Source organism: Dipodomys ordii, unplaced genomic scaffold (assembly GCF_000151885.1).
Source record: "Dipodomys ordii isolate 6190 unplaced genomic scaffold, Dord_2.0 Scaffold5, whole genome shotgun sequence".
In the NCBI taxonomy this organism is placed as follows: Eukaryota; Metazoa; Chordata; class Mammalia; order Rodentia; family Heteromyidae; genus Dipodomys; species Dipodomys ordii.
In genome coordinates this window covers 23,025,156-23,038,716 of record NW_012267221.1, presented here as the reverse complement: position 1 = coordinate 23,038,716, position 13,561 = coordinate 23,025,156, and the positions used below count along the sequence as shown (strand labels likewise).

The window sequence follows — 13,561 nt, the reverse complement described above, 5'->3', positions numbered from 1 at the left end:
TCATGAGGCCACCAGGGTGCTTGTTGGAGCTCTACAGAAAGCCTTGGGGAAGTTCTTGGCAAATATGGACAGATACATCAAATAAAAGATATTCATGAAAGCTGGGTGCTGGTGGATCACATCTGTAAACCTAGTTACTCAAAGAAGCTGAGATCTGAGGATTGCAGTTCAAAGACAGCCCAGGGAAAGAAATCACATAAGATTCTTATCTCCAATTAACCACCAACAAGCCAGTAGTGGAGCTGTGGCTCAAGTGGAAGAGTGCCCGGCCCTGAGTTCAAGCTCCAGTATAGACACAAAAAAGAAAAAGATACTTATGAAGGAAAGCTTTGTTTACAGAATTACACCATCATTTTCCCCTCTAAAAGTAAAGGCTTCCTAATGGCAGGTTAATGTTCCCTGGTTAGCATCATATCATGATGAAAAGAAAAGCTCAGATCAGAGACTCACAGCACTCCTGTTCTGGAGAGGCTGAAGGACCAGCTAACCCGCTGTTTACTTTCACTTGCCACTAACTGGCCAATTCACTGTCCTATTGCTGGATGCACCCTCCCTGCAGGGACTCAGATACTATTTCCTAACTGCTATGGTCTCACTATTTGGTTGCCATTACATGGTACCTATCCTTGGCCTCCCTGATTTCCCAGGAGGCTGTGGGCTTTTTGTGATTTTTTTTCCCCTAACAACTCATTTGGACTCTATGGGGAGATGAGCAGCAGGAGAAGGTTGAGGAAAGCAGACTATGCGAGGAGAGCCCCAGGTCTCCCGAGATTCCCAGAGCCTTGGACTGGCTGTGAGACAGGGACACTGCATAATGGCTTCACTGCGTCGATATCTTGGCAGTGCTTCGTCTGTCCTTTCACTCACTGGAAGATGAGGCAGCTGCATGGCACACAGGCTTCACCAATTCTCTCATTCCTATATTCAGGGGATGAGCTGCTCTGTGCTGCATTTGCCTGGAATTTTAAGAGAAACCCAAGACAGAGGACTTGTGAAGACCTGCCCTATAAACAATGGAAACACTTAGGAGGGACCGAGAAGGAAAATCGTTTCAAGAGGGAAGTAGAAAAAAGGATTTCAAGAGAAACATAAAGAGATGCAAACAGCTGCCTTGAAGTAGCTCACTGCAAACACAGTCGCTATGAAACATCCTTGCTCTTTTGTATGTGTGTATCCCCTCACACATGCCTTTTATTTTTAGTAAGAGTCTATTTTTGTGTGGATGTTCTATTCAAGATTAGTATTTCTTCAGCTATATGCCACATGAAAGGGGTCAAGTCCATTCTAATTACTAAGCAAATAAAAAGTGAAGACATTTGAAGCATCATTAAACCACTCATCCTATTTTGGTGCTAAAATTCATAACACAACTCCATAACTTTTGCCCCCTCCCCCCCAAAAAATGATAAGCCAAGGCTGTTCCTCTACATAGAGAGGAGACTGCCAGGTGATTTAGGGACACTTTGTACTCAGCTGCTCTAAACAGTTGTCCTATGGATAGCTATTTTTCCCAGGTGTAAAATGTCTAATTGGGTAAAATAAATCGAATCTTCTATCTTATTTCAATCAGCTATGGCTTAGTGCAAAAGCAAGAAGCAGCGGGGCCCTGGTGGGCTCACATCTGTAATCTTAGCTACTCAGGAGGCTGAGATCTGAGGACTGTGGTTCAAAGCCAGTCTGGGCAGGAAAGTCCATGAGATTCTTATTTCAATTAATCACAGAAAAAGCCAAAAGTGGAGCTGTGGCTCAAGTGACAGAGTGCTTGCCGAGAGCAAAATGTGCTCAGGGACAGTACCCAGTCTCAGAGTTTAAGTTCTAGGACCTAGGTGGGAGGGAGGAATAACTACTGTTCCTTTTTTCCTTTGTGTGTTTGTCCATGTGCGCACATCCATGCACACACATGCATGATGATAGTGGAGCATGAACTCAGAGCCTTGCATTGTGATTTGGCTTTTTCTACTCAAGTCTGGTGCTCTACCTATTACACCACACCTCCACTTCTGGCTTCTTGATAGTTAATTGGAGATAAGAGTCTCACAGCCTTTTCTGTCTGGGCTGGCTTTGAACTATGGACCTCAGATCTGAGCCTCCTAAGTAGCTAGGATTCCAAGCATGAACATAGCTGAACAAGCAGACATTTCTGAGATCATTGAATCTATGCACAAAACTCCTTTTGCAGTCATCCAATCAATTTACATATACCTAATAATCAAGTTATTATTATTTACAGTGTGTAGATGGAAAAACAGAACCCCCCCATCCCCAGGTCCCTTCTCCCATACACAAAAGGATGATATCTTTTTCAGTTTTCACTTGCTCAGGTGGCAACTGGTCAAAGGAGAAAGGTCACCTCCCTCCATGTGTTCCACTCTTCCATTGTTGTAGCAGTGTAAGTGCTATTTCTAAATAAAAGCTCACTGGTGAGCCTAGGGTTTTCTTCTGAAGGCTCCAGTCACAGCTGGATCTCAGCTGCAGCTTACCTCCCACGTTAGTGCCAGGCGGCTCACAGCCACGTTACTTAGTCCCATGATGATGGCAAAAAAGGAATTCAGATTCTTGTACTCTTTACAACTGGAACACAAGAGGCACGCGTTTGAGTAAAAATGCCACTTTTGAGTGATAAAAAAGAAATCAGAGTTCTATTTTCTGATAGTCATTAGTATTGTCCGGATTCCTTTCTATGAACAGGCCAGGGTGGGTGTAAGGCACTGTGTAGGCTCCACTTGGGTGACTAGGTTCTGCTGTTTGATTTGTCACTGTCATTGCAGAAAGCAGATACTTTTCACCACTGGGGTCTGGGTTTTGAGAAGTAATTTAAAGACACCTTCCCTGGAGCTGTTATTACAATCCAAATTTGGTACAATCCAAGGTGGGCCTGAAGGAAAGCAGCCCTTGGGATGGGAAGGGTGAAAGGTCATGACCTTGGAGACTTTCATACCTGGAGATGGCCCCTGTCCTGGCAGCTGGAGAGGGAACTAAAATCCCAATGCTACAGCCACCCGGCTTCTACCTGCCATGCAAATGCTTCTAATTTGTGGACAAAGAGAGTTCCTGTGAGCTAGGCATGCAATCTTCAGCAGTTCAAAGTTGAGGGCGAAAAACATCCAAAGAAACAAAGCTAAAAGAACCTGATTTCTTATGTGTTTTAACTGATGTCAGACTCTGTACCTCTGCTACTATGAGCTTTTATGATTATGTATTTGGGAATGAAAAAGGCTTAGAAATTCTTATTAGAATAATGGCAGTGTTTAGCCAAGTTGTTTAGTTAAAAAAAATTAAAGAACCCCCAACTTCATCAGACTAGGTCCCTGTAAAAGGAAAAAACTCTTTTGGCAATAAGGACAACTCTTTCACCCGCCTGAAATCAAAGTTTGTAAAAGGTTAGGAAAGTTGGGAACTGGTGGCTCACACCTATAATCCTGGCTGCTCAGGAGGCTGAGAGCTGAGGGTCATGGTTTGGGGCCAAACTGGGCAGAAAAGTCCATGAGACTCTTATCTCCAATAAACCACCAGAAAACTAGAAGTAGTGCTGTGGCTCAAACTAGACCCTGAGTTCAAGCCCCACAACAGACAGGGGAAAAAAGGGCTAGGAAAGTATTTGCATTTGCTGCTCATGTTCTTCTGGCAGAAGTAGTGATATGTAATTCTTCAATCATCTGGGTGAACATGATAAGACACTCCAGAGAAGCTACCATGCTCACTCCTGGTATGAAGAAGCAAGAAAGGCTTGCCTAGTGCCAGGGCAGTGGATCGCAGGACAAAGCCTGAAATCTATGAGGAGGTACCAGGTATGAAAGCAGTGAGTGACAGCATGTACATATGTTTGCCTTTGTCTTGCCTGTGTGGTCTTAAAAGAATAAATGAAGAGCTGATCAATGCTATTCTATATGCCTCAGTTTCCTTGCATGAAAACAAGAGAATTAGCTGTCCGCATCCTGCCCGTCAGCTTCATAAAGCTCTGGACAGGGAAAAAAGCTTAAGCAGAATATGATACAGTTCCCAAAGGCATCAAGTTGCATAGACACTGGGACCATTCTGTTTCTATGTCATCCTGTGTACCTTGGAGTTAAGAAAGCCCAGAACCTTCTCCAATTTGACTATGAGAACAGGTCCATTGTGGGCTAGCAACCTGAGCTTGATAATGATCACAAGGAGACATGTGACACAGAGACAAAAACAAAGAACAAAGAAACCCCAAACCCCAAGCATTCCTGGGTATTTTTGAGAGGCTCATCCATGACACTTCCTAACAAGATTATATAAAGTTTTCCGACCACCCCTGCTGCTTGTGTACAGGTCACCTTTCCCATCTTTGCTGCATTTAGTACCATCAGGCTAAGGTGAAGAGAAAATGTGCTCCTTCTAACAGGAAAGCACATCCTGTCATAGTTTCCATAATCCACTCACTCCAAACACGGGAAGCCAGCTGTTCCTTGCAATGAGGGGAGTGGGGAGGGGGAGGGGGGCGGAAGGGAGGGAGAGAGAGAAAGAGAAAGAGAGACACTCTATTCAGAACCAGAAATTTCCATGCAACACTACTAAATCTTTCTTGAATAGCCAGTTTTTCCCCAAGATGAGAGAGTCAAATCTGAATCAGAAGGATCGAATATCCCATGGAACCTTCACAGTTTTGGCAAAATGGCTCAAGGCATTTTGGTAAAGTGATGTTTGTAAAACCCCAAGCAGCCTTCACTCCTTTGTTTAGTGCTAGAAATCAGTCTCGGCATGAGATCTCAACTGTTTGGCTCAAGAAAATTGCCTGGCCGGGGTCACTTGTTCTCCCAATCTTCCTGTGCTGGAGCTCCCCGCATTCAGGAAGGGAAGGAGTCTCACAGCCACAGGCCACATTTAGCCTTTTATTTTTAGCACTGTGGTGATACCAAAAACATGGAAGTAAACAGGAGGTTGTCAGGCATATCTAAATAGCAGGAGATTAAATTCATGTCAGGGAGAAATCTAACTGGCCCCTGCAGTAAATAAATTGTTTCCCACAAAGTGCAGTTAAATAGAATATTTATAAGATGTTTGCTTTCTCTGATGTTTATGGAGATGATTTTTCTTGTACCAGGTTAGCTCGCCTTCATGCATTTTTCTGATTTTGTTCTGGCTGAGTTGGATGTGCTTCTGTAGAAGCATGTTCTACTGCCCTCTACTGGTGAGAATGTGTCATGCCAGACCTGCGTTTTAAAAGCCTCAAGCACAAGTTTCTATCAGAGAACTTTCTAAATCAAAGGCAACAAAATTTCTGAGTTCAGAGCCAACAGAGGTCAGGGAGTGGACTCTAGTATTGGCGATATAATATGTTACTTTATATATTGATGCATGTATTCACAAAAGCTTAGAGAAAGTTGATCTTTTACAATAATTCAGTTACTTGTAATCTCCTGAGACTGGTCTTTGTACATAAGAAACTCCTATGCCCTGCTTTTCTTTATGAGGTTGGTGTCTAAGAAAATAAAATTAAAATACAATTCTGAAGCTATTTTCTCTTCCCAAGCTGAAGATACTTACTGGGCTGCTATCTTAATAAATTTTTTTAAGAGCTGCACACGCTTGCTGAGCTGAGAACAAAGGCAGATCTCAGTGACAACCCAAAACTGAATTTCATTAAATCTCCTCAGGAATAAGTCCAAGTTTGCTGTGGTCTTTTTAAAATTGTGCCTTCCAAATGTGTGGTAGATTAGCTCCAGCTAGAACAGAAAAGGAAACAATTTCACTTATTTGTTTGCTTTTTAAATCAAAATGCCAGCCTGATTTTTTTCTGTATTTTTTTTTTTTTGGATTTTTTTAAAGATTGTTCTGCAGATGTGAATTCACTCACTAACCCAGGTATCTCTGGATGTGAAGGGCTTTCCATGAGCTATGTGAAATATACAAATATAAATTAGGTGTCGTTGGCTTAGTATGCATATATAGCACAACACGGCTTTATGAAGTTTTCTTGAACACTCCAAGAATTTGTAACAGGCTTTATTTATAAACTTGGTATGCAAACACCCACTGTCATTTGGCTTCCATATGGCCACCCATATGAAATCCTTAGACCTGAGCCAGGCCAGTAAACTTCATTCAAAACCTCTATACACCAGGCCACCCACACATGTCCGCCTACCTCATGCACGCAGTTGAAGAGCTCCCAGTCATAGATTGTCATCTGGTATGCCAAGTCCTTGGAGCTCATCAGTTCAAAAGTTCCCACTGTTCCAGTGGTTGGGCCTTCCTGTTCCGGCAAAGGAGTCTGTAGATGATAAATGAAAAAAAAACAGATCAGGACCTCAACAAAGATGAGGACTTGGTGCTATGTGCTTTCAGGAGTTTCTGGTAAGAAAAGGTTCTGGAGATACATTCAGAATTTCACTCAGAAGACAAAGATGCTTTTGCATTCAGTGTCACTTGCTTGACTACCACCATTTGAGACATCGGCAGCATTGGAGTCAATCCCACTGACTGAAAAATGCAGGATATGGAAAGTAAGATTCCATGTAAGGTAAAATGTGGAGATTCTCTTATGCCTGGGCCTGGAGATCCCTGAGAACTTTCTCCCTTTCCCCTGGCAGAGAAGGAAGGATCACGTGGGTACCAATGTGGTTTATGTCTGTAATCCTAGGATTACCTGAGGATCACAGTTCCTTGCCAGCTCAGGCAGACAAGTGAGTGAAACTCTTATCTCCCATGAACCAGCAATAATACAAAAGGAGAGGTGTGGCTCAAGTGGTAGAGTACCAGCCCAAGAGAAAAGAAGTCAAGTGAGAGCACAAGACCCTGAGATCAAGCATCAGTGTTTGCATCAGTGTTGAAGTGGTTGCAAAGCAAGGTAGGCATGGCAGCTCTGTATATCTAGCCACAGTGTTCCTTGCTAATGCTGGTAAGGGTGGTTAAGCTGCTATAGTGCCATCTTCTAAACACATCAACTGGGTGTGAGACAGGACAACACCATAAGAATGATATTCACATGACCTTGAGGCTTGGTGGAAGACATTAGAAAATCTAGCTGTTATTTTTGGAAAGACTCTCAGGCAAGAGTTTTCATCTGACTTCCTTATCTTGTTTCTGTATTATGGGAAATGGTCTAAAATGTTTGCATGAGATGAAAGATCTATGTACAAAAGAAGTGTACATTTAACACATTAAAAATCTCCATAACTGAAACAGTCCGTACACATATTACAAAATAACAAAAGTGAAAAAGAATATTTTCCAGTATGATGTCAACTATATCTGGATATTCAATGTTCATGTCAGAGGGCTAGAGATATAGCACAGAGGTAGAATGCTTGTCTTAGCATAGGCAAGGTCCTGGGCTCAATTCCCATTACTACAAAAACCAAAAGTAAGTTCCTATCACAAGTGGTGATATTATACAGGCTCCATCTCATCACCATCATTACCATGCTGTCAGTGTCTCCTGCAATTCTGAACTTTAAAGAATTCCATGGTCAGAATGTAAGTGGTTCTTGCCTTTTTAAAGTTAAGCATTAATGTGTGTGTGTGTGTGTGTGTGTGTGTGTGTGTGTGTACCCATGGCTCTGAGGTGCAGAGATGAACAGTTGAGGGAGCATGAATGGAGGTACTGGGAATGAATGTGTGGCCTGAAGAGGTTCTTGGTGTTTAAAAATAAGTAGTAGATCATCTGGGTGCTGGTGGCTCATGCCTAGAATCCTAACAACTAAGGAGGCTGAGATCTGAGGACTGTGCTTTGAAGACAGGCAGATAAATCTAAGAGACTCTTATCTCCAGTTAACCAGCCAGAAGTGGAAGTGTGGTTCAAGTAGTAGAGCACCAGCTTTGAGGAAAAAAGCCTAAGGGAGAACACAAGGCCCTAAGTTCAAGCCCCAGTACTAGGACAATAAAAAAAAAAATAGCAGAAAAACTTAGGTAGGTCAGTGCTTCCCTGAGCATTGGAGATGGCTCATCATAGGTAGCTGGACGGTAAGAAGTTCTTAAAGATGGAGAGGCTGTCAAGAGACTTGCTTGGCAGGAACAGAAAGCAGGGGGGAACCAAAGGAACAGCTTTTAGAAAGTCTTTGCGATTAGGAGTTTGGGTTTTGTAATAGGCCAGATAATAGAGCAGGTTAGTGACAGCTTAGAGAGCAGCAGACTACACAGAACTCCACTGTACCGCCACACACTTGGCTTGATCCCTTAATCTCCTGACTGTGGCTCCAGTGCTAGTGAATTGGGGTCTTAATAGCCAAGTGGGTAAATGAGGGTCATGAACCCCTAGGCTGGTTCTAAGAGGATTAGATAGGAGAATTTCAGTGTAGCATACAAATACGGTGCCTGGCACAGGGGAGGGCCCCTGTCCCAAACGATTTCACTTCCCAACAGTGCTTCAGCAACACAAATGCACAGGACGGTGTGGGAAGCACAACTCCCAGACTTTGATGCTAAATACTGTTGTCCCTGACTCACTCCATGCAACAGACTGAGAGCAGGGAAGAAAAGCACTGATGGCAAAGCCCTACAACTTAACAACCAGCCAGAGGCTGATGTACAAGTGATTGACGGAAGCAAAGGAGAGTGATTTCAACCAGGTCTCAGGTCTGACAGCGAGAGAAGCCTTTGAATTCTAGGTTTTAGGACCACTTCTGAGGTGAACCTTCCTCTGCCCTGGCTCCCTTCTCCCCTATAGGTGTGAATATGGCCCATGTGCTCTTCTGGGCAGTTGCACAACACTCTCACTCTCCTGCACACTGGAGACATTCGGTCTACCTGGCTTCTAGGTGATTTTCTTTGAGGCTTTATGGCTTCTCTTCCACTAAGATGGGCCAGGTATCTGGGGCTCATTCCTGTAATCCTAGCTACTCAGGAGGCTGAGATCTGAGGACTGCTGTCCAGATCTAGTGAAGCAGGAGAATCTGTAAGACATTTATCCCCTATTAGCTGCTAAAACGCTGTGGCTCAAGTGACAGAGCACGGGGCCATATGTTCAAGCCCAGTACCCCTCCTTCCAGACACAAATGAATAACAAAAGGAAAGAGAAGAAAACAAAAAGGGGGTTGAAAGCAAGGCCCAGGTGGTACAGCACTAGCCAATGAGTGAAAGCATCAGGTACTGAGGTATAGTCCCAGTCTTGGACCAAAAAAAAAAAGGAAAGAAAGATAGAAGGTTTTTTTGGTCATGGATGCTGGCTCGTCATCCCTCTATTCAGAGATGACAGTAACAAGAAGCCCTGAGGATCTCTCTGGGCCTCTCTGCTCCTTGTCAAAGGCAGCTAACCCCGCCTTGCATGTTCAGCAAATGCGCTTCTCTCTCTGACATGGGGGTTCACATGTTGACTCTTGGTTCCATAGGAAGTATCTCCTTGAACCATTTTTTGTAAGAGGTTGCCACGGAAATTTCCTGCAGATGAGGAACAGCAGACTTCAGGTATCCTCTGCACTGCACATGTGTCTGCCCAGATACAGACAGAGAGACAGAGAAACACAGAGAGACACAGAGAAAGAGGGAGAGAGAAAGAGAGAGAAGGGGGGGACCCTGTGTATTGTGTATTCTCTCCCTGACCTTTCTGAGAGATGACTTCTTTCCTGAAGCTGGAAAGCAGTGACTGGAAGACCAGCAGAGTTCTCCTCCCATTCACCCCTGGAAGCCTCCCATTCACCCCTGTAATCCTAGCTACTCAAGATGGCTGAGATCTGAGAATCAAGGTTCAATGGCAGTCCAGGAAGAAAAATGTCTGTAAGATTTTCATTTCCAATAACCAGCAAAATGCTGAAAGTCGACTGTGACTCCAGTGGTAGAGTGACAGCCTTGAGTAAAAAAACCAAGCAAGAGTATAAGGCCCTGAGTTCAAGCCATAGAATTGGTACCAAAGTGAGCAAATGTTGACAGTCAGTGAGATTCATCCTACATCCTCTTGTCATTGTAGCCCCCACTGTCCTCTACCTCCCCCCCCCACCCCGTGGCTAGCTCTGTCACATGAGATCCTCACACACTGATGTCCCTAGTGATACAGTGAGCTGTTCAAGGTACATGTTGGATTTGTCATTGAAACCATCCCAATGGTCAGAACAGGGAAGAAAAGCACTCTAACATTGTAAATGTTAGTGGATGGACAAGTAGCTGATGGACCTGGAGCCAGAACCAATTCCAAGCCTACAACAATGTGTTTGGTACTAAATACAGGTCTAAGGAACCAGTGAATGGATAAAAGCAGAGCCAAATTATAGTTCAATGGGATTTGCCTGTAATTTGCTTTGTCCTAACATTAAATAAAATGTCAAAAAGCTCAGAATCCAAGCCCTTAACCTAACACCATTGAATATTCAGCTTTTTCTGTTCCAGGCCACTTGGGTGACTCTGAGTTCCTTGACAGAAGTTGTCATGAGGACAGAGGCCTGGGGCACTGGTCCCCGTGGCCACAGAAGCCAGCCCAGCCCTGCACAGAGCAGTCACGTGGTAAGAAGGTGTTGATAGATCTGGAGAGCTCTTCCTAGAAGGACTGTTCTCCAGAACCCTTCAGCAAGCAGGAGAAGTGGCTCCAAGGCTCCAGATGTGCAGCAGGTGAGGTGGGACCCCCCGGTGTTCAGCAAAGAGCAGGTCCCCAACAGGGAAGAGCTCCACGTCCAGGGTAACTTGTTATGAAATAGTAAATTACTTTCAACATGGAAGATAAGCAAGGCCTTGGAATGGTGGCATGCAAATAAACAGAAGCTTAAAAGTTACTATCTGCCCCCAGGGAGCTGGAGACTGTCCACATGCCTTGTCATCCGCCACATCGTTCAACGCCATGGCCAACAACCAGCTGGCAAGAGAGGCCCCTGTGCACTGTGCAGTAAACACATCACATGGCACCTTGCATGTAGCTTCAATGACAGTGGCTTTTTAAGGAATTTCTTTCCAGAACAGGGTAGGCACAACTCATTTATGACATTCAACCCCGCCACGTTGGAAAGTATTTATTTAGAAAGTAATAAATGTAGATGATTAAAGAATATGTGAAAGGGACAGGGAGGCAAATTTGAGCTTATGCTGCTGGGGGCAGAGGAAGGATGAGGACCAGGGCTGAGGGAGAAGTAAGGGAACAGATGTCATATCTGCAAGTTCTCCTCACAATATCAATTCAAGGTAGTGTTCTAAATTGGGCCTTTGTAGTACATGCCTGTAATCCCAGCCCTTGGAAGGCTGAGGCAGGAAGGCTTCAAGTTCAAGGCTAGTCTGGGCTACATAGCCTGTTTCCAGAAAACATTTAAAAAAAAAGATGGTAAAAGTGAGTCTCTCTCAATCAGAGACCAAGATCCTGCTGAGAGAAACCAAACTCAAGTCCAAAGAAGACAATCCTTGACTGTCATGGTCCCAGGGATCAAATCAAGACCATGCAGGTGCTTAGGCCCACGCTTTGCTACTGGACTACATCCCACCCGAGAGACTTGAGTTACCTCATGAGCCTGATTTGATTAAACTTGAACCTATTCATGTATCACCCAGTCTCATGCTCACTGATAAACTTTTGTTCCCCAAATTTGGTGCAGTTTATCCTTCATCCTTCTGGTTTCTGCTTTTCCTTAGAAAGAAAGGCCTTGTGTGTCCAGAGCCTGGGGGCATCTTCTTTCTCTACTCTCTAAGCTGATCCTGTCAGCCTTCTAAGATCTTTTAATACCTACTCACTTCCATGCTTAATTTTTATAGGATAAATAGGAAGACACAAGTGTGTCCTGTGTTCATGGGAAGCTATGTGGGGCTGGAAGGTGGATGGTTGGGGAAGGGTTCGGGTCTCTGGCATTTCCTAAATGAGGGACAATGAGCACAACAGCACCCTAAGGAGTCTCCTAGGTAGTAATGCCTTGCTTGGAAGACTAAGATTATTTCCATCCTTGCCTAAGAACCCAAGATTTTCCTAGTAATATCTGAGCTGGGGACACGTTATAGTGAGCTGTAATTACAACTGACTTGTAATTCAGCCAGTAGTGGTGCTAACTGGCTGATTTCCACAAGAGAGAAATCTAAACTCAGAGCATCTCTAGTGAACACCTAAGGCTTTGCTCATAGTCAGGAGTGTAGAATAAGCCAAGTAGTATTCAAGATGTTTTAGCAACCAGGTTCAAAGTGAGTGTGAAATGAAGCTGCAGACTAGTTTTCCTGATTGCAGACGGCACTCTGAGGAGGCCATCCACACCCACCTACCAATGAATCGAATTGCTCTCTCGGGCAAGCAAACAGGCGTCCATTAATGGTGAGCGTTGTAAATACCGAGACATCATTAGGTTTGAGCAGCACCTTTTCTGTGAACATAAAAAGCGTGAGATTGCCTATTAAATACATTTGAGATTGGCTGCACGGCCCTAATCACACCAACAAATTACCAGCTCGGTGAATTACCGGAACATGCAGAGCAGAGCAACTGCAGAAAATACAGGACTGAAGGGACCCACTGAATCAAAAGGACACAGCTTTTGCACAGCCACACAACCCTCAAGATGCTATCAGAAATGACCACACAACAAGGAGGGGAACATCCAAGAGTTCATTCACCCAGTTCTGTACACAGCTATAATTATATATAAGAACTGCACTGGAGATTTAGATAAGTTGCTAGATGGTCTAACTACACAGTACTCTAGATATAAAAAAAGTCACTTTTATAAAACATAGGAGGGAGGGGTTCAAAGACACTGCAGGATTGTTGTTGTAAAATGTATTATTTTTCATCCATTCCCTAATTTGGAGTATAACAACAATAACCAGATTAAGCCACCGTCTACATTGAAAAAAATTAGCTCACTTAATAAATATTATATATTTATATATAATGTCAGACACAGAGAAGACTTAAAAGAATAATACAGAAAGAAAGAAAAACATTCCAAAAACCAGGTGCTGGTGGTTTACACCTGTAATCCGACCTATTCAGGAGGCTGAGTTCTAAGGAGTTTGAAGCTAGCCCAGCTAGAATAGTCAGTGAGACTTTTATCTCCAATGAACCAGCAAAAAGCTGGAAGCAGAGGTGTGGCACAAGGGGTAGAGCACCAGTCTTGAACAAAAATGCCAAGACAGTGTGTGAGGCCCTGAGCTCAAGCTCCAGTACCAACACATACAAAGTAATTTCCTTTCTTGAAATATGCATTTAAAAACTGTACATCAATGAAGTCATTTGGATTACTTAGATAGGACAAAAAGGAAGAACTTATCAAATGGCTATCCAATCATCGCTGGGGAACTGAGCTTCTTGGTTGATTTTATCTCTCCCGTGCTGCCATGTCATCCATCTGGTTGGCCTGGAATGGCTACGCTAACTCTCTCAGTGCTTCCTGCTTGGATGTCCCATTTTTTCCAAAGGTCCAGATACTAATGAAGTCTGCTACCTCCTCCGGAGCTCATCTTGACGATGATCAGACTTTCCCCGGAGCCCAGCTTATCAGCAACAGCACTGATGACTTCTTTTACTGAGGCGGACACAGGCACTCGAATGGTGGTATAGGTGTGGTCCATGCAGTAGACCTTAAACAAAACTTCACAGAGACAGTTCATCATGAGGGAAAATGGTCTCAAAGTTCTCAGAAAATCAGAAGCCATGCAAAATTAATTAAAACATTTTCTCACACTTGTATGATCTCCTACTGTT

General features: G+C 43.7%; 1 protein-coding gene across 3 annotated transcripts in view; it reads right to left on the bottom strand.

Annotated features, from left to right (window-relative positions):
* Rapgef4 (Rap guanine nucleotide exchange factor (GEF) 4) overlaps nucleotides 1–13,561 on the bottom strand; it is a 270,298-nt gene that overhangs the window by 20,102 nt on the left and 236,635 nt on the right. For all 3 annotated transcript variants that reach the window (XM_013030059.1, XM_013030041.1, XM_013030050.1), the window contains 5 exons: nucleotides 13,302–13,448; nucleotides 12,124–12,221; nucleotides 6,113–6,238; nucleotides 5,512–5,690; nucleotides 2,481–2,571 (listed from right to left, as the gene is read on the bottom strand). In XM_013030059.1, the coding sequence (XP_012885513.1) occupies nucleotides 2,481–2,571; nucleotides 5,512–5,690; nucleotides 6,113–6,238; nucleotides 12,124–12,221; nucleotides 13,302–13,448 (641 nt within the window). The remainder of the gene's footprint in view (nucleotides 1–2,480; nucleotides 2,572–5,511; nucleotides 5,691–6,112; nucleotides 6,239–12,123; nucleotides 12,222–13,301; nucleotides 13,449–13,561) is intronic.